The sequence below is a fragment of the Dermacentor variabilis genome, chromosome 8 (genome assembly GCF_050947875.1).
Source record: "Dermacentor variabilis isolate Ectoservices chromosome 8, ASM5094787v1, whole genome shotgun sequence".
NCBI lineage: Eukaryota > Metazoa > Arthropoda > Arachnida > Ixodida > Ixodidae > Dermacentor > Dermacentor variabilis.
Window position 1 is genome coordinate 135,102,365 of NC_134575.1, and position 21,692 is coordinate 135,124,056.

A 21,692-nucleotide genomic window follows, 5' to 3' on the forward strand; every position below is an offset into this window, starting at 1 on the left:
TCTAACTGGTGATGAAACAGCAGCAAATATTTTGCTGTGCTTTGGCAGTGCGCTGCGGGTTCCAGTGCATTGACCAGAGGCTTACCAAATCACAATTCATCACAACAACAACCCCCTCCCCTTTCTTCTCCTCCCAAACTTCTCAGTCTCGGATTAACAGGAAAGACAATTTAATGAGACGATAGATATAACAAAGTAATTTTGGCTCCTCCAACTTCTGTGTAGCAAAGCTTTACTGTAGCAGTTGCTTCACTGCAAAGCTAAAACTTTCATAGCAAGAAAAAATAATATATTAGTGATACAAAGGGAAAGGAACAGGATGTGCAGGTAAAATAGGCACTGTGTGCCTGTCCCCATCTTTTTCTAGCAAGCTTTCTTTTTAAAAGGAGTGTCATCATGAAAAGCACAACTCACCGTATGTGATGCTCAATATAAAGAGACATGAAAAGTGCCTTTTACTAAAAGAACATATTCTAAAGGTAATGTTTCATTACCATTTATATTACAAAGTGCAACAGTTGTAACAGTGGAACGTATGCTAAAGTTTTAACTTGCCAATTTCGCATTTGCATGACATATTGCTGTACCTTATTCTATTTTTTGTCCCTTATGTTTCTACTGAGTGTACAATGTTGTGAAACCTTCCTTCTCACTGCTCTCTTTGACCCTCTTTAACCATTGGTTTGTTTGCTTTTGTTAACAGCCTTGTGCAGAAGAGACTGAAAACTTTAGTCATGCTGCTCTCTCAAGAGCAGTTTTTATCTGCAGCCACTTCTATCACACCAGTTGAAAACAAGATATCATTGTTATTATTACAGGTATTCTGTGCGTAGGGATACTGTACAAGTGTAAATAATCACGCCATATGATTAACTCACCTTTATGCCTGCCTCCTCAATTTCTTTTTTCCAGTTTGTTTCTTTGCATCACATCTGTTTTGCCTACCACATTTTCCACTTCTGTACATAGTGTCTTGTGGATTAATATTTAAGTGCACCAGTACAAAGGCAACCGACCAGTACCGGTGCACCAGTACCGACTGACCATTACAATAAACCTGGGCATTATAATAAACGTTTGATTGATTGATTGATGGTGATTATTATTATCCAGGTTCATATTAACATCAGATCTTGTGATTCAAAAAATGTGTATCGGAGCAACAATTCTGAGTCCAATGCACAATTGTAGAAGGCTGTCAATGTTAGCAATGGTCTAAAGAAATAACAGCACCCACCAGGAACAGGAATTGCCTCGGGGAAGATTTTCTGCAGGCTGCAGGCGATGGCACGGAAGCCCAGCTCTTGGCCACTGTGCGGTGAGACGGGGTGTGCCTCCATGGCATAGAGAACCTCCAGGGAGACATTGGGCAGTCCACCCAGCAACTGCCGGTCAAGCTCTATAACCTGCATTCACACACATGATCAACGGTGCCATGTTAGCCATTCCGTCGCTTGATTTACCGAACTTCTTGTCTGTTCTGCGCCAAATTTGTCAATTTGTAATTGACAGCATTTTAGTGAGCTGAAAGAACAATTGCAGACATCTTATCAATTTTGCTGTCAGTAATATTGCTTTGAAAATGGCCTTCTAGGACAAACTTAATCATTTAAAAGTTACACCTAACTGGCCGAAATTGGCTGTATGCCCCGTGGGCTCTGTCACCGTGATGAAGCATGCCTTTACATGCATAGTCTTCACATTGTGCTTGTGCTTCACAGCACAGTTACCTTCACGGGCTTCACATTGTGCTCACAAAATGCATGCCTTTATTTTCCAAATCTTTACAAAACCGATTTGCGTGTTGTCCTCTTTCACTAAATACGTTTGGTTAGTGGATGTTTACAAGCATAGCACTAAACTAATTTACCTAGGCTTGTTACAGTAAATTGTATGGCGAGATTTAGAACTTGACAGCTCCAGGCCAATCTAAACCTGCTTCCGTTTCTCATGGATGTTGGGCAAATCAGTAACTGCCGAGTGGTGACTTGTATAATGTTCAGCTAATTGTCATCGCCTTGTTAACATGCAACCAAGTGTGTGTCGCAGAATTAAGCGAGCACTGTGAACTAAAAGAATTTAACAGATAATGTGAACCAAGTGCCTTTTCGTGCTAGGAAAATGTAATTTCATTTGAATTTTCTCTTTCTAACCTTATATTCTGAAGGTAAATGCAGAATTTAAGCTGTCATCATCTGTTTTACCTGTAGGAGATGCCCATTATACATTCTGCTGGTAAATTCACTGCTTACATCTGCAGGAACTGTAGACAAACAGTAAATGTTCTGGTAGAAATTTTACACCATGTTAGCCTATATAATAGACTTGCGTTAATTCGATTCTGGTTAATTAGATTTTTCGGTTTACTTGAGCTCGACTGAACATCCCAGCTGGCATGGAAATCATTATCTTGATTAAAATTGGCCTTTGCCGGATAGTATTTTGAACTTGACTGGAAAGTGTGCATTTAATTGCGACCGTTCAATTTGCAGCGTCTGTTTTTGGAGGATCTTAAGGGACAGTGAATATGCTGAATGCACACTACCCCTGCTGAAAACCCCATTTTTGGTCTGTCAGAGGAACATTTTCATGTGAAAATCGTAGCTCACAATAAATGATTACAGTGTTTACATGATTCTAATGAGCGAATTTTTTCCCAATAATATTTGTTTAAAAATAAGCCTGCTCAGTGAATGGGATGAATAGGAAACAGAAACCGCATTCAAGATGTTCGCAACAGTTTAGTGTCAGAGCCAGAGCCAGCACCATCCCCATCAAAAGATGGTGACCAATGGCGACAGGCTTTGGTCCTTGCATCTCGCATACCATGCTTGCATAACATGACAACGATGCGCTGATTTCAGTCTTTGATTGAGAAAGTGCATTAAAAAATTTTTTCATATGCTAAGCTAGCGGGAACAACAAATTTTTGGCATTCCAGAGAACTGCTTGCGTAACAGGACGAGCCAGCAAAGTGGTTCGTAAGATGTGGGCCACCATCTAGTTTGCGATTGTTCCGTGTTGTTTGATAAATGCAGAATATTAAGTGCACAATCAACTGTTCAAAGGACATGTTGTGAGTTATAGATGGCATTGAAGTGCTGTCTGAGAGTTGTGACAAATGACTACAGGTACAGATAAATCTATTCTGTGAAGGTAGGCTTTGCTCGTTTCAACCTTTCCCTGCTGCCTGAATCAGGCATGTGTACAAAACTAACTAGACATGAAGAAACCAGACAAAGAGCTACTCGTTGTTCCAACTTTTTCTTCTTCTTTGCACTGCCAGCCTGCCCCGTTTATGCGTCTTTTTCTACATACTCCCGCTCCCCAGTAGCGTTGTCCAATTCAAGCTTGTACAATTTCTGCACTGGCCTGCTTATAAGCTTCCCGTCTTGAGCTTTCACACGGCAGGCACGGATTATTCCATCTTGACCAGGGAAGACATCCATGACTCGTCCCAGTGGCCAAATACCTCTAGAGATGTTAGGTTCCTCTACAAGTGCTACATCATCTACTTGTAGACTGCTGCTAGGATGCGATGGGTAGAGGTGAAGTGCCCGCATCTCGAGGAGGTATTCTTTCTTCCATTGGATCCACAGGTGGTCCACGAGCTTCTGGCGGTATCGCAACTTCTTGCTGAGGTCACATTGCATAGCCTGTGCACTTCGAGCTTCGTCGTCCCTGTTGGTTCGCTCTGGAGAGGCAAGAAATGAGCTCATGACCAGAAAATGAGCAGGACATAATGGAGAAGGCTCTCTAGCGTCCGTACACATATAGGTTAGGGGCCTTGAATTGATAACCGCCTCTACCTCCAGCAGTACAGTCTCAGTTTGTTCGCTGTTGAGCTTGCTCTTTCCCAGCACTTTGCGTAAAGATGACTTGACTGATCGCATAAGTCTCTCCCACCAGCCGCCCCAACAAGGCACACCTGGCATAATAAATTTCCATTCTATGCGATGCGTCAAGAGCAAAGATGCAAATGGAGAGCTCTTCATGGTGTTCCAAATGTCCCGTAGGTCTTGCAATGCTCTCTTAAATGCGAGAGCATTATTGGAGTAGATTGTTGCAGGCACTCCTCTACGAGCCAAAAACCTACGGAACGCTAGCAAGAAGGAGCTTGTAGATTCCACTCGTCAATTCAAGGTGCATAGCTCTCATGGTGGCACATGTGAACAACAGAATGAATATAAGCTGTATATCTAACTCCATCAGTCTCATGTTGCTTTACATATAGTGGGCCTGCAAAGTGTAATCCCACAACTCCAAACGGCCGTGATGTGAGGAGCCTGTCTTCAGTAATTGGCGCAAATTGCACCCTTACAGATTTGCCGCTGTATTTTTTGCAGAGAAAGCAAACATTGATGATCCATTTAACCTCTTGTCGAGCACGTATAACACAGTAACGCTGTCAAATCTGCATCAGAGTGCTTGCCACACCAACATGTAAAACTCTACAGGGAGCCTCAGTAACCACTAAGGCCGTGCAGGGATGCCTTTGCGGTAGAATAACCAGGTGCTTTTCATCATACGTAGTGTTAATTCTTGTGATTCGGCCACCAAGTCGAAGCTGCCCGCTGTGATCAAGGTAAGGGTGGAGATCACGCAGTATGGAGTGTTTCTGGACAGTGTCCTAAGCCGAATGTGTTCAATGTCCTTCGTGAATACTTCGAACTGGACACGACAGATCCAGAACATTTCAGCCTTGTTTAGCTCCTCTGTCGAAATAGTTCCACTGAGCGATATTTGAATACGACATCAATCCACAAATCGAAATACCCAGGCGGTGATGTGCAGGAGCTTCTATAGGTTGCCAAACTTCCTTAAGTCAATCACGGTGTCCACAGTTTTCGGCGCTTGAAGAAGTACATGTTGTGTGTCACACTCTGACTCTTCGTAGATCGGTGTGCTCATGTCCGAGTCTGTAGGCCAGGTTGATCTTAGCTGGGATAGCCATTCAGGTCCCCTCCAGTAGTTGAGACATGTACATAGAATATTTAAGCATATGCCTCTAGTCAATAAATCTGACGGGTTGTCTTCTCCTGGGCAGTAACACCATAGCAGTGGGTCAGCAAATGCTGCGATTTCGGTCACTTTGTGCTTTACAAACTGACCCAACTTGCTACGGTCACCCCAGATCCAGCCCAGTGTGATCGTTGAGTCTGTTCACATGACGCAGGGAAAATGCATTGAATCCCACGATGTATTTTAATATGTATTTAATATGAATGTATTTTAATAATCTGGCTCTTCCATTTTTTTGTCTGGAGTCTTCCATTTTTCAAAACTCATGCCTGCATCTCGCATAATTGCCTTAGATCACTCATAGATGCTCAGACCATCTTCGAATGTCTCTGCACCCACCAGTAAATCGTCTACATAAAAGGACTTCTTCAAAATAGATGCAAGCGCTTTGTCCTCACAAGCATTGTCCAAGTGGTGATGAACACTCGCCTTGAGCCAGAAAGGGCTTGAATTTGATCCAAATGGTACCCAGGTCATACGGCATTCGACAATGTTACTGTTTTGGGCGACGGGAATGGCATCAAACCAGAGGAACCGGAATGCATCTCGGTCAGTCTCCTGTATCTCAATTTGTAAGAATGCCTTCTCGATATCCGAGTTTATGGTGACCGGAAACCACCGAAAGCAAAGCAGTACTTGTAGTAACTCTGGGTTGAGGTTCACCCCTTTATCCAGGCAGTTGTTGAGTGATGGAAAGCTTTGAGCGTGTGACGATGCGCCGAACACGACCCAGAGCTTGGTGGTCAGCGATTCCTCTCATATAACTTCCCTATGTGGCATATAATAGGTGGCCCAACCAATAGGAACACTCTTAGGTACCACTTCAGCGAGTCCTAGCTCCAGGAATTTTCGGATGACTGCGTTGTATTGCTCCAATAATCCTTCATTCATTGATAGCCTCTTTGACAGTTTTTGTAGATGTGAACGAGCGCAGTATCACAGTTGCTTCCAAGTAGCTGTTTCTGATCTTCTTTCCAAGGCAGCGCCAGGGTGTTCCTTGGAACCGTGCAATGAACCGTGCAAAGGGCTCAGGAGAGGGAAGATCACCAGAATCTGTGATGCCCATTGCTTCGAGCTGCCAGAATGACTGTAGAATTTGCAAGGTTGTGTCATTGTCAGTAATTGTTTCCACTCGCAGAATGTACATCATAACGTTAGCGTCGCAGTCAAGAAAGGCTTTTTGGCGACTCGGTCCTTGCAGTGTCCATGCGAATGCCATCTTGATTGCGACCCGTCCTGGAATTTCTATGCTCCTTGCAACTTCTCCCGTCATGATTTCCCAAAGACGGCAGCTCCAATCAACAAGTTGAGGCTGTTCTCAGTATCCGCCTCAAGAAAATTTTTGTCGTCAGCAGAAAATTTGCCCTCTCATCGCAGCTTCCGAATGAAGTTATCAGCTGTCGGCACAGCAATGTCATGGCAGATAACTGTAACTATAATTTCTTGAACAATATGGATGTCGAAACAGTGCTGACTACGCAGTGCTACTTCAACAATCTTTCGTATTTCAGCAGAACATGGGGATGCGTTGCCAAACGTGTTGAATCAAATTCTGGTCTTTCCCAGTACCTGCAGAGTTAGTTTTACAGCCAGATCTTCTGTGGTAAATGATCTCTGACTGCCTCCATCTATAATCCCTCTGATGTATCTAGACCTGTTATTTTTAATGACAAAAGTGCGAAAAGACTGAAGGTACACTTCTCTGTCTGTATTTGCACAAGCATTTGTGGAATCAAAGTTGCAAAGAATTACTGATTGCGACGAGACTATCCCTGCTGTGCTACCTGAAGCCACCGCTGGTCTCGAAGTTTCCGCTGTAGTAGCCTTTTTTCTGTAGTTCGTCTAAAATCAAGGAAGGGGCTGACAGATGGAATAGCACACTGTGGTATAAAGTTTGTAAACAGGGATAAGGTGCCTCAGAAAGGCCGGCCAAGAAAGGGGCTGACAGATGGAATAGCACACTGTGGTATAAAGTTTGCAAACAGGGATAAGGTGCCTCAGAAAGGCCGGCCAACGTTTCGATAGGAGGACCTATCGATAGGAGGCCTTTGACGAAGATAGGTCCTCCTATCGAAATGTTGGCCAGTCTTTCTGAGGCACCTTAACCCTGTTTACAAACTTTATACCATTATGTAGTTCGGGTCACACATACTCGAGGCGTGTCTTCCGTGACAAGACCGTGCCTGGTGACCTCGTGATTTACATCTATAACAGCGGTTATCATTAGCTAGCTTCTCTTTTTTGGAAACAAGAGATAAGTCGGCATCGTGGGTGCGTGTACCGTGCTTCTTAGATCAACAGAAGAAACACTAGCTCCAGCTGTATGATGTACTGTGCAGTAAGGAAGCAGTGCTGCTCCCTCGAGTTCTCTCAGCATGGTCATCGACAGATCGTAGTGACGATGTGCTGCACTGCTCGCGGCTTTCTAACTCAACACGTGTGAACATGAGCAGCTCTTTTAACACCGCTTCCGATGTTGCAGCTGCCAGTGCTGGCTCCGACAGGTTCGTATCAGGCCCATGTTGACGTAAAGTCTAGCTTCGCTTTCCTCGCGTATATGCAAGAATGATCTCGTATGGCAATGGCTTTTGTAGACTACCTATCAGCATTGCAGAGAAACTGAGAGTGGGTACGTTTAATGCAGTCAGACAGTGGATATTTAGTTGTGCGGCATCATACAGCTGCCTGAGGCCGCGTACGTCACTTCTGGACTTTACATGAGGTAGATGGCGAAGCACTGTCAGGTGGTGCTGCACTATCCTTTGACGATCGCCAAAACGTTCATTAAGAAGTTCTACGGAATCTGAGTAGCAAGCTTCAGAAGTCGGTAAACCGGCAATAGCCACTGGCGCTTCCCCGGCAAGATAATACCGTAAATAGAAAAACTTCGTCGTTGTCGATATAGCGTTGTTGAGATGAACAATCTGCTTGAACTGCTCCCAGAAAGGTGCCCATTTGTGAATGCCGCCTTTAAATGTTGGCATATCAAGATTTGGTAGCCTTGGGCCAATTGTGGGCATAGCGTCAGGAACTGTCAGGGTTGCATTCTGAGGAGCAGACTCCGCTGTACTGTCCACACGTCCCAAAGTGTCAATCTTGCACCAAATCTCGGCAAGCATGCTGATAGCTTGATCGTTATATTGTGCAGCAGTTACGTATTCTGCTTCGAGCTCATCGTCGGCAATGTGCTCTTTGAGTGCATCGTTAAGTTTTGAGAGCTCGTTGTTGCTAGCAGATAGCAGGTCAAAAATACCTGAAAGCTTGGGCTTGTCTACAGTAGGATCTGTAAGTAGCAACTGTGCTTCCTGCAGAATCTTCGTATTCTGTGCTCATCGAGCCGACTGCTTGGTCTTGAGGCGATCCATCCGATTAGCTCTTGAGAGATGTCTGGTCTCCAGGCCGATCATAAACGATGCATTATCTAGTCATTCCTCGCCACTCGCAGCGCGAAGCGGTGGAGTAGAAGGCCCTTGGAGACGTGCGATGGAGGTAACGAGTCCGCACGGAGGTTTTCGGCACCAAAAAATGTACAAAACTAACGAGACGTGAAGAAACCAGAGAAAGAGCTACTCATTGTTCCAACTTCTTCTTCTGCAGTGCCGGCCTGCCCCATTTATTCATCTTCTTCTACAGCACAAGACATTTTTCTGGCTAAGAAATTGGGTCCTTAACAGATTTCTATGTTTGTTTTGAGCTTTGAACCCATAGAGTGCTAGTGCCCATTTGACTCCTGTGAATGTTAGAATCCAGCAAATGCAGTTCAACCTTAATACAACAAACTTCAGTATAAAGAAAGTCTTGATATAACTAAGTATTTAACTTTTTATAACTTATTGATCATAGAACACCATGTTTTTTGATCCTCAATATAACAAAGTGTGTTTATGCACAATTTAAATATAATTAAATTTTACAGTCGCCATGAAGGAATACTGAGGCTAGAACATATTGTCATGTTTCGTTTCAGTGACATTTGTAGTCAGTCGTAACAGCAGTGGGACATCCAAGTCCTTGCAACATACAAGGTAATGCATACAGATGTGGGCAGAACACAGAAATTGCAGATAAATAAAATTTAAAACAAAACATTGCCTACCACACACCGCTGGGATTCAAAAGGGTAATACTGCAGCAATGTGCACTTGGGAGCCGGACACACTGCCTACTACACTGTCGTGCGACTAATACTTCATCTAAGGTTCGTGCTACACATAAACACTGAGTGGTGGCATGTGCACATGCATCTTTGAGGCAACAATAGGCCATGCTATTGCAAACAAGCATGATGTGCAAATCGGGACGACTTTGTTTCTGAAAAAAAATGTAATGTGCTGATGTAAAATCCTTTGTTGCGACGGCCATGAAAACAGCATCAACTGTTCGGCAAATTATATGCTGAAGCATGGATGGTGTCACTGCCAACAACAATGTCACGACTATGCCCCGAATTCATCTACAACGTAGCTCTTATGATTCACAGCAGCCTAGTGCAAGATATAATGTCGGTACTACAAATGTAGAGAAAAATAGTTAATCCTTGGCGCTAATCTCGTAAGTGTGACAAAAGAAGAGTATCATTTCACTCGGAACATACACTGTGGCTGAAGTTATGATCACCGAGGTATATGGATAAATTCTGGATGGGGCCTTTAAGATGACTCACCAAGGCTGAAAAGAGAGAAGCCTCTAATGCAGCGACACGAGAAAGTCAGTCGCCTCTACGTGCACACACAGGCATGCTTACTTTACTTTCAATTACAGCATTATTCTTCCCACTGAATCTTCCCTGGTTCTAAACAACGCTAGAACTATTTGATTTTTGCCCATTCTTCTATAAAGTTGAACGTTATTGTTTCAAGAACTAGCAAGCAAGCAGACAAGCAAGAAATGCTGTCACATTGTAGTGACAGCATTTTGCGTGCCTTCCGGAAACTACTACCCAATTCGTGTCACACATACAATCTGATTACACAAGGTTCGCTGAGAACATACACAACAGATAGAATCAATGATAACATTTGAGCAAGTTTCAAATTATACAGCCATGCTTTTCACTGAGCGATAACTTCAATTTGATAGTGGGTGAAATGTAGTCCCAGGAAATAGGATAAGTAAGTACACATGTTGATATGACAGTCTCCACTTTGACAGAATGCTGAAATCCCAGTAAATGAGTTTACAACCGACAGAATCGCTGAAGTATTTTTTTTTCCTATGCGATGACTAACATTAAAAGCTTTCTAACGTCGAAAACGTTCCACATAAAAAATACACGATTTAACCAAGTTCAGAAAAATGAGGTCAGACCATACTGTCTTTTCTGGTTGACTTCCATAATGACACTTTTATGCTAGATTAAAGCAAGGCTTATTGTGCCCACAAAACAGTGTTTATGTGCATTATTAACGTCCAATCGTTCCTTTTCTTTATGTATTCTGATGAAAACGTAGGATAACAGTGTTTGTTAATACGTGAGTAGTTCTACCATAGGACGGAAACCTGCTTGCCTTTCTGCGTTTGCATCAACCTGGTGAACCTCACGAATGCAGCAATGCAATGCGAGTAATGCCACCGTGGTTAATGCACAGATGAATATGTAAAAAATTAAGCAATTGAAACCACAATACACGAGTGCCTTTGCATGCTGCGAAGTGAAACCTAATTATGCTGAGACAGCAATGCTCGCTTTCACAACACTAGAGCACAGCATCCTCTCACCTCAGCCACCGACTGTGAAGGGTGCACCCGGTGGTTGATGTAGGCATGGGCCTCCGCTGGAACCACGTTGTCCTGCGGCACAGTAGGGGGGGGGTGAGGTAATGTTAAAACCTGCTTGTCACGCCTGCGTCACAAATAACTTGCCCAGAATTCTAGCAACTGTTCTGCTTCACTGCAGGGATTGCATGCAGACAGTTTATTTATGTGTGTGCTGTTCATGAGACATGTGCAATAGTTTCATTTTTTTTGCAAACGTGTGCGTGTGTATGTGAGTGACTGCCAGTATATGTTGTACCTTTAAATCCTTTGTATCATCTATGAATCCTTCGCCCCCTCCCCCTTGTATTGACTTTTGGCACTGTGGTTAATAATAAATGCATTTCACTAACAGCAAACTCATAATAGCTGGGAGGGCAGTTTACTGATAACCTTGGAAGGAAGAGAACGTGCTATGGTGCATTTATTGCTGGTACAATCATATGGGGCTGGAACTTGGAGAATAACAAATGAACTTTACAACAATGAAGAACCACACAATTAACAATGAAACAGCAAACAAGATGTGCAACATTAGGAGACAGGAATGTAACAGCACGGATAAGAGGTTGGAAGTGTATGGCTAATATATACTTTTGGAAATTGAGAGGAAGAAGTGGAGTTAGTAAGCAGGTAATCACACTCTAGAGAGGGGGACATAAGAGTAAAAAAAGAAGAGAGAAACTAAAGACTGCAAGAAGCAACTACACACTGTCTGAAACAATTGTACAGAAAACGTGGATATTGTTGGAATGTACGACTGTTTCAGCAGGTGTGTTTATCAGTTCTAAAAGCAAACTGTCAATACCCTTGAGGAATCATTTTGAATGCATTCTGTCGAGAGAAACAATTATCCCACAAACATGTCCACGGCAAGCTCAAGGGGGCTGCCACAATTTTTACTCAATTTGCTGGCACACGCAGGGGTCATCTTGGGCACTGATTTTCGCCAACTTCTTGAATTTACTGCACCTCAATAGCACCAATGGTTGCTTCTTTCTGTATTCTGCTAGAATCAGCTGATGCCACAGAATCCTTTATTCATAAGCCTAATCACAGCACACGGCTTCTCACATTCATGTAACACACTGCTATGAGCACGAACAAACAGATCAAGTGGATGACAAGCTGTCCAACTAAGGTCCTTGCAGCTTTGTTGTTTCCTAACATTTGCAACGCACACTAAAAAGCTCAAATCCACATTCTTTTACATTATTACGCAAAATGTGCATTTAAGAAAACGTGTACAAAGATCACGTTTCTTCCAGGTATACAAAAAAGTGAATATGACTGGCCATTCTACCTGTCCCACTAAAAAAAGATCAACAAATCTAGAAGCCTCAAAAATGCAATTTTCAAATTCAAAAGTGAGAAAAAAGGTGTCATTTGAGGATATTGCCAGACAAAGAAATTGCCATAAAAAAACATTTGCTAGCCAAGGAAATTGACAATAAAGGAAGCAGTCATCCAAAAAAACAATTGCCATACATGTTACTGAGAGGCATGCCACAAAAGTGCACATTCCGGTCAACCAGTTGTTTATTTTTCCCTCTTTAGAAAGAAAAATAGCAGCCACATAGAAGTTGTTGCACTGAGCAGCTTTGATGGAGCTTTTCTTTCTCTGAGGCGTTTGACAAGGTTTGTCACAAACCTTTGTTGTTCAAACTAAGGAAACTAAATCTGGATCCTAAGCTCCTCACCCGCATTGACTGTTTCCTAACAAATTGCCCTCAGTTTGTTGTAGCCAGTGCATACAGTTCTCTATTTGGTGACATTTACTCTGGCATACACCAGGGTTTGGTTCTGGGCCCTTTTCTGTTTCTCATTTATATTAACGACCTTCTGCCTACAGTGTCCTCTAACATACATTTGTTTGCTGAAAACTGTGACATATTTAGAGAAATAAATAACGAAGCTAAGGTCAACCAACTACCGTATTTACTCGCATAATGATCGCAATTTTTTGTCAGAAAGTTGACACAAATTCAGGGGTACGATCATTGCGCAGGTTAAATTTCCCGGGAAAAGAAAAAAAATTTTTTTTACAAGTCAACAAATAGGCAGCTGCCACTGTATTTAGTGCGGGACACCAAAACAAAAATGTCGGCCGGCGAGCTGAACGCGCCGAACGTGATTTGTTTTTTTCATCTCGTGAGTACATTACGTGCATTGAAACAGTTTCTTCTGTATCAGTAACGAACAATATCATTAATATCGGCAAGTTTGCGGCAATAGCCTGGCCATGTCCACTTTGAGAGGACAGAAACAGATGGGCGCGCGTAGGTGCCAGTGACATAGAAACACATGGTGGGCATGCTGTGAAAACTGTGGCATCTGTCCTCACTACTATCCTAATACGGCACGTTTCCGCTAAGGGCGGGCAAATAGCTTAGCTGTATTACAAGCGTCAGCGTATGAATAGGGTACACTTCTAACGTATCAGTGTAAACGTGGCTACTATCATTGCCGCTTACTATTTGTTGCAAGCCCACGAGTGCAGATGACAAGAATCAAAAAGCGCCTTTTTTGTTGTTGTTGACCACAACCATTATAAAGCCTATACATAATAAGGCATGTTTGGTTGTACCTCTTCTTGTCATGGAAGTGTGGAAAGTGATGAAAATAATGAAATGAGGCATCTACTTAAGAATGTTTGGTGTGTGCAGACTGCTTGGTTTGTCTTGAAGAGTATTTCACGTAGCATTCGACAGATGGTACGCGCGATCATTATTAGCTAGACTTGACACATGACATAACGCTGCGGCAAGTTCGGGGTGCAATCATTACACGGGAAATTTTAAAAATCTAATTTTGACGACAAAATTCAGAAATGCGATTATTAAGCGAGTGCAATCTTTATGCAAGTAAATACAGTACAACTTGATCTTAACTCAATAGTTAAATGGTGTAACTCACAGTTAATGGTACTGAATAATAACTAGTGTAAAGCATCACATGTATCCTCAGTGGTTCACCACCAAAATGTTTGCTGCCTAAACAATGTTCCTTTAGAAACAGTCAACTCTTACAGTTATCTGGGTGCCCGTACAACCGCAAGCTTGTCACGGTCAGTTTACAGCAAGTACATTATTACCAACGTTAACCGCATGTAACAGTATCTGCGCTGTAGCTTTTCTAGAGCTACATCTAATCTAAAATACTTTGTAAAACTTTGATACAGTCGAGACCGCTTATAACAAAGCTGAGCATTACGCGGCCTCTGTTCGTTATACCCCAATGTTTGTAGTAAATGGACAGCTCAAAAAGAAAAAGAAAGTGGCTAGTCAAAACACTAAATTTATTTCTTTGCTAAGAAGTTTGTCATGCTCATCCGTTTCTGCAGTGCAGACCTGATGAAGGTGGACTCCAGTTTATTTAAAGACGCGTGCTCTTCGCCAAGGCCCTTGGCATAGACAAGTTGCCTGAGGCTCTCTATTAAGCCCCTTGCTACAGGCACGCTTATGGGTGCTGGCTCCGAAGTTTCATCGTCATCCGATTCCTCCCCGCCTCTCTCCACCCGCACTTTGCAAGCGATGCCCTCGTCTGTGCACGGTTCCGCAATATCAGAGTCTTCATCCGCCAAAATAAAGCCATCCCAACCAGTGTCAGCCCCCCATGTCGGAGTCGACGACGCGATGCCACAAATCGCCGCCGGACCGATCATCTTCGGAAGCATCAGGCTCGGCATCAGGCACTGCGTCAATGAAGCTGGCCTTGCAGAAGCAGTTCTGCATGCAAGCGGCCGTCACCTCTGTCTAAGGAAACTGGCAGGTCGGCGGCTGGGCGGTCAACAGCGATGAGAAAGCGCTCCACAGTATGGCGCCTATACGATGGCTTAAATGCGCGTATTATGCCCAAATCAAGCAGCTGCACTTTTGAAATGGTATTGGGCGGCAGGAAAAGTAGAGCGACTCCTGTCGGGGAAGTTCGCATGTTGTGCGCTGAGCAGTTGTCGAGCACAAGCAGCACGAGCCTTCCTTGCCTGTGTATGTCACGTTCACTCGCCCAGCCACTCTGCGAATAAATTGCATGTCATCTACACCTTAGTATTGTGCCTGTAGAACACAGGTAAACAGCTCTCAAAGAAATGCAGCTTCTTTTATTTTCCAATTACAAAGGTCATCTATATAAGCCATCTATATTAGTGCGCAGAGGTACGGTAATGTGCACTTTACTGTGCTTGCCACCAGCACATGAGTCGCCTTTTGTGGCACGAGTCTTGTCCTGCAGCATCTGATAGAATAACGTAGGTTCGTCTGTGTTATACACGTCCTGCTCCGTGTAGCTTGAAGTAATGGCTCGGTTTCTTACAAGCCAAGTGGCAACGTCTTGATCACTTACCGAAGCCACCTCGCTGACAATCGATTTAAAAGCAATCCCATGCCCACTTTGAATAGATGTAGCCAGCCGTTGCCTGGGCAGAAGCCAGGAAGATCTAGCAGGAATGCAAAGTTTTTGGCTTTGCCCAGCATCATTAGCCAACTTATCGGAATGTTGGAGAGCCCGTGCGTCGGTGAACCACTTAAGCAGCGCGTCCTGTACGTCCGCATAGGTGACCTTCTGCAGGTGCTTTCTGTTCGTCGAGTGGGCGGCAGAGCTGGTGATCTTTTTCTTGTTCTTTAGAATCATCGAGATGGTTGACTTAGACACGTTGTACTTCTTCGCAATTTTTAGCACCTTGACACACTTCCTTCAACATTGCTCACTTCGTTGCCATGTTCAGCGTTTTCGTTTCGTGACTGCTGCAGGCACGTCATTCCCGCCCGCCATCCTGAATTACAACTATGGCTTGAGTAGAACTAAGCGAGGAAGCATGGAGACTAGTGTGGAGAGGCCTGCTTCTCGGTAAAGGCCATAAAACAAAACTTCTGAACTTAAGCCGGCGCTGTAGCACACGCACTGTGACAGCGAGGGAGTTGCAAGAAAGAGCGAGGAGAGGGGAGCAGAGTAGCGAGGACGGGTGGGAGGGCAATCTTGGAAGCCACACGCCGACACTCGTGTGCAGCGTGTGACGGTGAGGAGAGGGTAGAGGGGCACAAAACGGATAGTTCGCCTCGGAGGAGGCTTGGGAAAACAGACCGCGCATGCAAAAGGGTCGGAGGTCGTCTCCATTTTGCCTCGTGGCGGCGGGTTTATGCCATCCGTTCGCTGTAACCGATTGGCAGAACTCAAAGGTGTTCGTTATATGTCCGATTTTATGCCATTAAAATCTAGTATATTTTCACGGTCGCAACGCTCTCGTTTGTTTTAAGCGAAAGTTCGTCTTAAGTGGGGCCATTATATGTGGGCTCGACTGTACAGCCTAAATTAGAATATGCTATATCAATGTGGCATCCTGGAGATAACCTAATTAGTTTGTTAGAACTTGTCCAAAATAATGGTGTTTCTTTTTTCTTTTCTAATTACAGCAGAACCGCAAGCATTACACCAATTAATTGTAATTTTGGCTTTTCTTTGTCTTTTCACCTAAAGGTTGCATATTTCGCACTTTCACAGCCTTTATCATCATCCTACATTGCATGCACAGTTCTCTACAAGACTACATTATGTATACCATTGTAGACATCACTGTCATGAAGTCAGGACTGATCTATTTCACACAAAGCATTTTTCATTAAATTTTGTCTTGCATGTGTATAGATTCGAACCACCTTCCTGCTGATGTTGTGGCCATTAATGATAACACACTTTTTCGTGAAACTTTAGCTGACCTTTTATAACTAAGAACTTTTGAATTTTTTTAATGACACCTATTATTGTATAGCATAAAACTTTTGTCACTGCATTTGCTGTTTACTATGTACCCTGTATTGTACCGCTCCTCTTTATGATGCCTCTGGCACTGAGGGTAGGACAATTAAATAAGTAAATAAAATTCAGCCAAATGAGATTCACACAATGCTTCTGCATATTTTCCGGCAAATTGAAAGCATAACTTTTTTCCTTAGCTATTTTCTGTGACAATGTTCCAACTAGGTGAAATATAAACAAAGTTGCACACTTGCTTGAATAATCGAAAATAGCTGAAAAGTGTCTTGCTATTAGGTTTGCTGCTCGGTAATGGTAGTAACTCTTATTACGATTCTGTAAGGAATGATAATGTAAAACATCATATTTTTCTAATTTTGATGTTTACACAGCACGGAATACAAACAGGAAATTTAAAGAGACTGCAGATAGCTAATAGCCCCTGAAGCCAGAAGGGTGTTTGTGTGTTGACAACAAAAGAACAATAACAATTCATCAATTATTCCATGGATGTTCATTGTCCTCAGTATTGGTAGTCGTGCCTATGACCCAACATCATGTTGGAACTCTTTGCATGGAGCATACCTTCACGCCGCCAGCAATGCGAGTGACCGTGGTAGTGGTGCGGATCATGGGGTCCATCTGCTGGCTCCGTGACATGAACCTGCACATTTCCAGATATATTTTTCATTGCCATCATCATCGCCATCCTTACCTTACTTCTGATATGAAAATGTGCATGGCAGCCAGAGAAGCAATGCGGCTTTTATGATTGACAAAACCTGCTCCATGGACACTGGTTGGGGTTGCCACTTGGCTAGTTTTTCATCGGCGCAGCTCGTTTCTCCCTTGCGATGCCAGCCGCTAGTTCAACCCATATAGCGGCACCCCGATCTTCCTGTGAAATTTTAAAAATATGTCTATATATATATATATATATATATATATATATATATATATATATATATATATATATATATATATATATATATATATATATATATATATATATGTGTGTGTGTGTGTGTGTGTGTGTGTTTGTGTGTGTGTTTGTGTGTGTGTGTGTGTGTGTGTGTGTGTGTGTTTGTGTGTGTGTTTGTGTGTGTGTGTGTGTGTGTGTGTGTGTGTGTGTGTGTGTGTGTGTGTGTGTGTGTGTGTGTGTGTGTGTGTGTGTGTGTGTGTGTGTGTGTGTGTGTGTGTGTGTGTGTGTGTGTGTGTGTGTGTGTGTGTGTGTGTGTGTGTGTGTGTACCGTTTGTACATTTGCAGAGGGGAATGGGTTAAATTCACGCGTCAACGAAAAGCATCGATTCAAACTTGCACAACATCACTGTGCAAGGGCTGCTCATTGTTATGTCTGATATATTGTTAAAACTGGCATTGTTATAAGTGGGTTGGACTGCACAGCAAATAGATATAGTAATCCAGCACAATTAGGTGCATACTCTGCACCACCTACCCAATCCTGTGCAATTAGATACAGTCTCATGAAATCATGTGCAAAAAGCTAGAGGCACAGTGCTCTAGTATACCTTAATATAAAACCTCTGTTGCTCCAGTCCTTCCTGTAAATACTATTTCGGTGCAAGGAGTGTGCAAATAAAAGTTTTTGAGACCGAATCAAATACAAATCGAATAGTGCCAACAGAGAATAAAATAAAATATTTTTTGAATAGCTTATGATAATGCAGAACCTTCTCCCCATTATTATCAAGCAATTTTAACATCCTGGTGCAGTAGAATTCAGCTAATTCAACTTTAATAATAATATTTCGGGTTTTACGTGCCAAAACTACTTTCTGATTATGAGGCACGCCGTAGTGGAGAACTCCGGAAATTTTGACCACCTGGGGTTCTTTAACGTGCACCTAAATCTAAGCACACGGGTGTTTTCGCATTTCGCCCCCGTCGAAAATAATTCAACTTTGGTTGATTAAGTTTTTCACTTAATTCGGTCCTGACCAAAGGTGCCGGCCAGCGCCCATAGATATTTATGGGCCTAAACTTCCCTGGTTTCAATATCAAAATTGCCTTTCGCTAAATAGTTCGAAATTGACTTGTCAGTTTCGCTGCAGTACAGCCATGTTATGCAGGAAAGCATACCTAATGAATTGCGATGAAGCATGTCAAGAAGGGAAAGGGGTCACTTTCACAGGTCGTACACGCTTCTTAATTATACAGGCATGCACATGCCATCTCTAGTTACAGTACTAGCACCTAGGTGCCTAATAGGCATAATGTTAGCCATTCAGAGATGTTTAAATGTTGCTGTGGTGATATGAGCCCTTGTTTTGCCCACCGTGCGTGCCTCGTATTGGGGGCGAGGACTTACAGAGTCGCCATCTGTTGGAAGCGCCTCCCTTGCGTAGTATGAGGGATCATGCGGTGCGCTCGTCATAGGTTTCGCTTACGGCGCTCAACGAAGCCCTCCTGGACATTTATGTAGGTACTCTCAAAACAAGGGAAGTTTTTGACTGTCGATATAATAATCTTGGGCAAACTGAAAGCACAGAATCGTTTACAGACGCTATCTCTTTACCGAATTCGTACAGTGAACGCCACTGCGCGTGGTCGCCACGACGGAGTCTCCCGAACCAGCTTCTTGCGTGAAATGTAGGCAAACGCTGTGAGTAAACTAAGTGAAATATGTTCTTATAATGGGCTGTCTATATAACGAAATGGAGTATAACAGAATGAAGCCTCAGCCCAAGCAACCCTAGCCGACTGCCGCTGATTGGCCGATTGTTGGGAAATACTCGGCAGCCGGCTTCACTGGCCACCCGACCTCCGAAAACAGTCGGCCCGACGCCTCCTTCCAGCTACATCGGCACGCGGCCGGCCTCACGGGTTGGGCCTCCGTCAGAGCACGACTGAACGCCGAGGGCGCCAAACACTCGTAGATGCAACAAGCCGGCAATGCATCGGGCCGGCTTTAGTTGCCGACTGAACTTTGGCTCCACATTTTTTTTTTTTTGTTAGACAGCATAAAATGTATTACACAAAGTACGTAACTGCAATAATAAGCAATGCTGCCACAGCTTATGCACGCTGCAGAAGCACCAGATTGCAACTCTGGACTTTTTTGAAATTCTTTTTTTAATGAGTTTGCTCGTGTTGCTGCTTGGTTTCAACTCACGTTTCGCTAAAAGGCGGCATTTTTTGTTTCTCCGCATTGGCAGAATGCTTTGAATTGCTTTTAAACTGGTTCGTTCGCAGCTGGTTCGGTTCGACTGGGTGGGAGGTGTCTTTTTCGCATGAACCGTGGCAAGCAGAAATACTAATTAAACACTCTGTGAAAAATGCAAGAAGAAAGAATGCGACCTCATTGCGAAATTTGAGCACGAACGAACAAGCAATGTAAACGCGCATGCCTGCTTCCAACGACAAGCTGATATAGCGTCTGGCGACTCGGACTAAGGGAAAAGAAAGTAAAGGAAAATAGTCCAGATGCGGGGAAGAATGCAGGCAAGAAGGGAGGACCAAGCCCTAGGCCGAGTAGCATGGCCAGGTAAGCGCAGTATGGAGCTAGGAGGGGAAAGAAAAAGAAAAAAAAAGACAAAACGTGCGCAACCAGGGAAGGCAGGCTGAGAAGCGCGGGAAACTTTTCGGCCGCTGTTTGCTGCGCTTGTGGCCGAGAAGCCAGCGGTGTCTGTCATCAGTAAATTTTGAATAAACGGTGCAATCTATCTGAGCCTAAGATGAGAAATTCAGAAACGCACCCAAGGCAGAACCACAAAAGCACTTGCATGCAGAAGAAATAACGTAGATGCATACGCTATAGTGCGTCGCAACAAATGTACAGTTTAATTGTTATATATTTTTTTTAAAATCAGTATAGCTTTACTTATAGAGCTTTGCCTAATATAGTTATAAGATTCTGGCTGAAAACATGTAACGGCTTACATTAGGCAAAATTATATAGGTTTCTTTTTTATTGTCCATAAATTGCTGCTGTCAACTTTATAGGTTTTCACGTATAGCACTTTCATATCGCTCTTGCGCAAGAGGAAGGGCCTTCTGAACAATGGCACGACTTCCCAAATAGCAGACTGCGCGCTGCATGCAGGCGCCCATGTCACCTATAGCTCCCATCTAAAATAAAGCTTCATATTTGGAATATATGACTCATGCATGTACTGCCTCAGTATACGAAATTGCAACCGTCAGAAGTCTGTGGATATTTTATATATGAACGTCTGGTAGATATCCTGCACTTCTTCTAGCCGGCACATATACAAAAAGAAAAAAAAACAGTCTAACGTGATCGAACTTTCTGTTTCCGCTTTAGATTATACATATTTTCTGGTTTTTATATGGGGCTATGATGCACTATCGCGCTCAATGTGAGCTACAACGCGAATGCGCGTGGTAAAACGGTCGCGCGTTGTAGCTCGTACTGAGCACGATGGTACGTGACAAATCGAGACCACCGAACGTCCGAAATGACGTTCAATTGATAAAAACATATACCATAATGCATAAACAGGGATTTACGCCTAAATGAGTATTTGTAATCAATGACATAATGTAGCAAATGGGTACAACCACACACAGAGACACATGTAGCTGGAGTGCCTGAATGCTGGCGTAAGTTGAGCATTGAAATAATGAAATAACATTACTATAAAAGGAGGTGTTCTTTACTAGTTGCTACCAGTGTCACCGGCTATAGGAGAGGTTGTGCAGCGTGAGAGCACATGAGCCAGAGAAGAGGCGATACACAAGAGATATGCACTTAATATATTTATGCAAATATAGCGCGAGTTTTCCCCCGAAATTTTTAGCCTTGGAACGCGCCTCGCATTATGTTTGGGTTCGTGACATGAACATAATGTGTGCTATTTTTCTTTTACTTTATCTAACGCTGACGTTTCACCATGCGCAAGAGCGCGCGAGCTGGGAGTTCTCACTGTCCATTTCGCGCCGCCTTTACCCTCCCGGTTTAAAACGTTCTTAGTGCCGCATCAATATGGTTACGGCGTATTTATCGAAACCTTGTGCAAGACGATCAACGGCCTTCGAAGTCGCCCAGAGGATCGTCACACAGTGTCTTCGCCGTACTCAATTTTATTACGGGTATGTCTGAAGTGCTGCCTGCCGAATAACTTTGGTCACATGGGGGGCAGAAACCGTCATCGCCGATGGTAACAAAGAAGTCAGCAGTAACGAG

The 21,692-nt window shown here is 43.4% G+C and overlaps 1 protein-coding gene across 2 annotated transcripts in view; it reads right to left on the minus strand.

Moving 5' to 3' along the window:
- LOC142590600 (N-fatty-acyl-amino acid synthase/hydrolase PM20D1-like) overlaps positions 1-21,692 on the minus strand; it is a 72,235-nt gene that overhangs the window by 8,265 nt on the left and 42,278 nt on the right. For both annotated transcript variants that reach the window (XM_075702910.1, XM_075702911.1), the window contains exons 8-10: positions 17,110-17,188; positions 10,741-10,812; positions 1,238-1,406 (exon numbers count right to left, since the gene is read on the minus strand). In XM_075702910.1, coding sequence (XP_075559025.1) covers positions 1,238-1,406; positions 10,741-10,812; positions 17,110-17,188 — 320 coding nt within the window. The remainder of the gene's footprint in view (positions 1-1,237; positions 1,407-10,740; positions 10,813-17,109; positions 17,189-21,692) is intronic.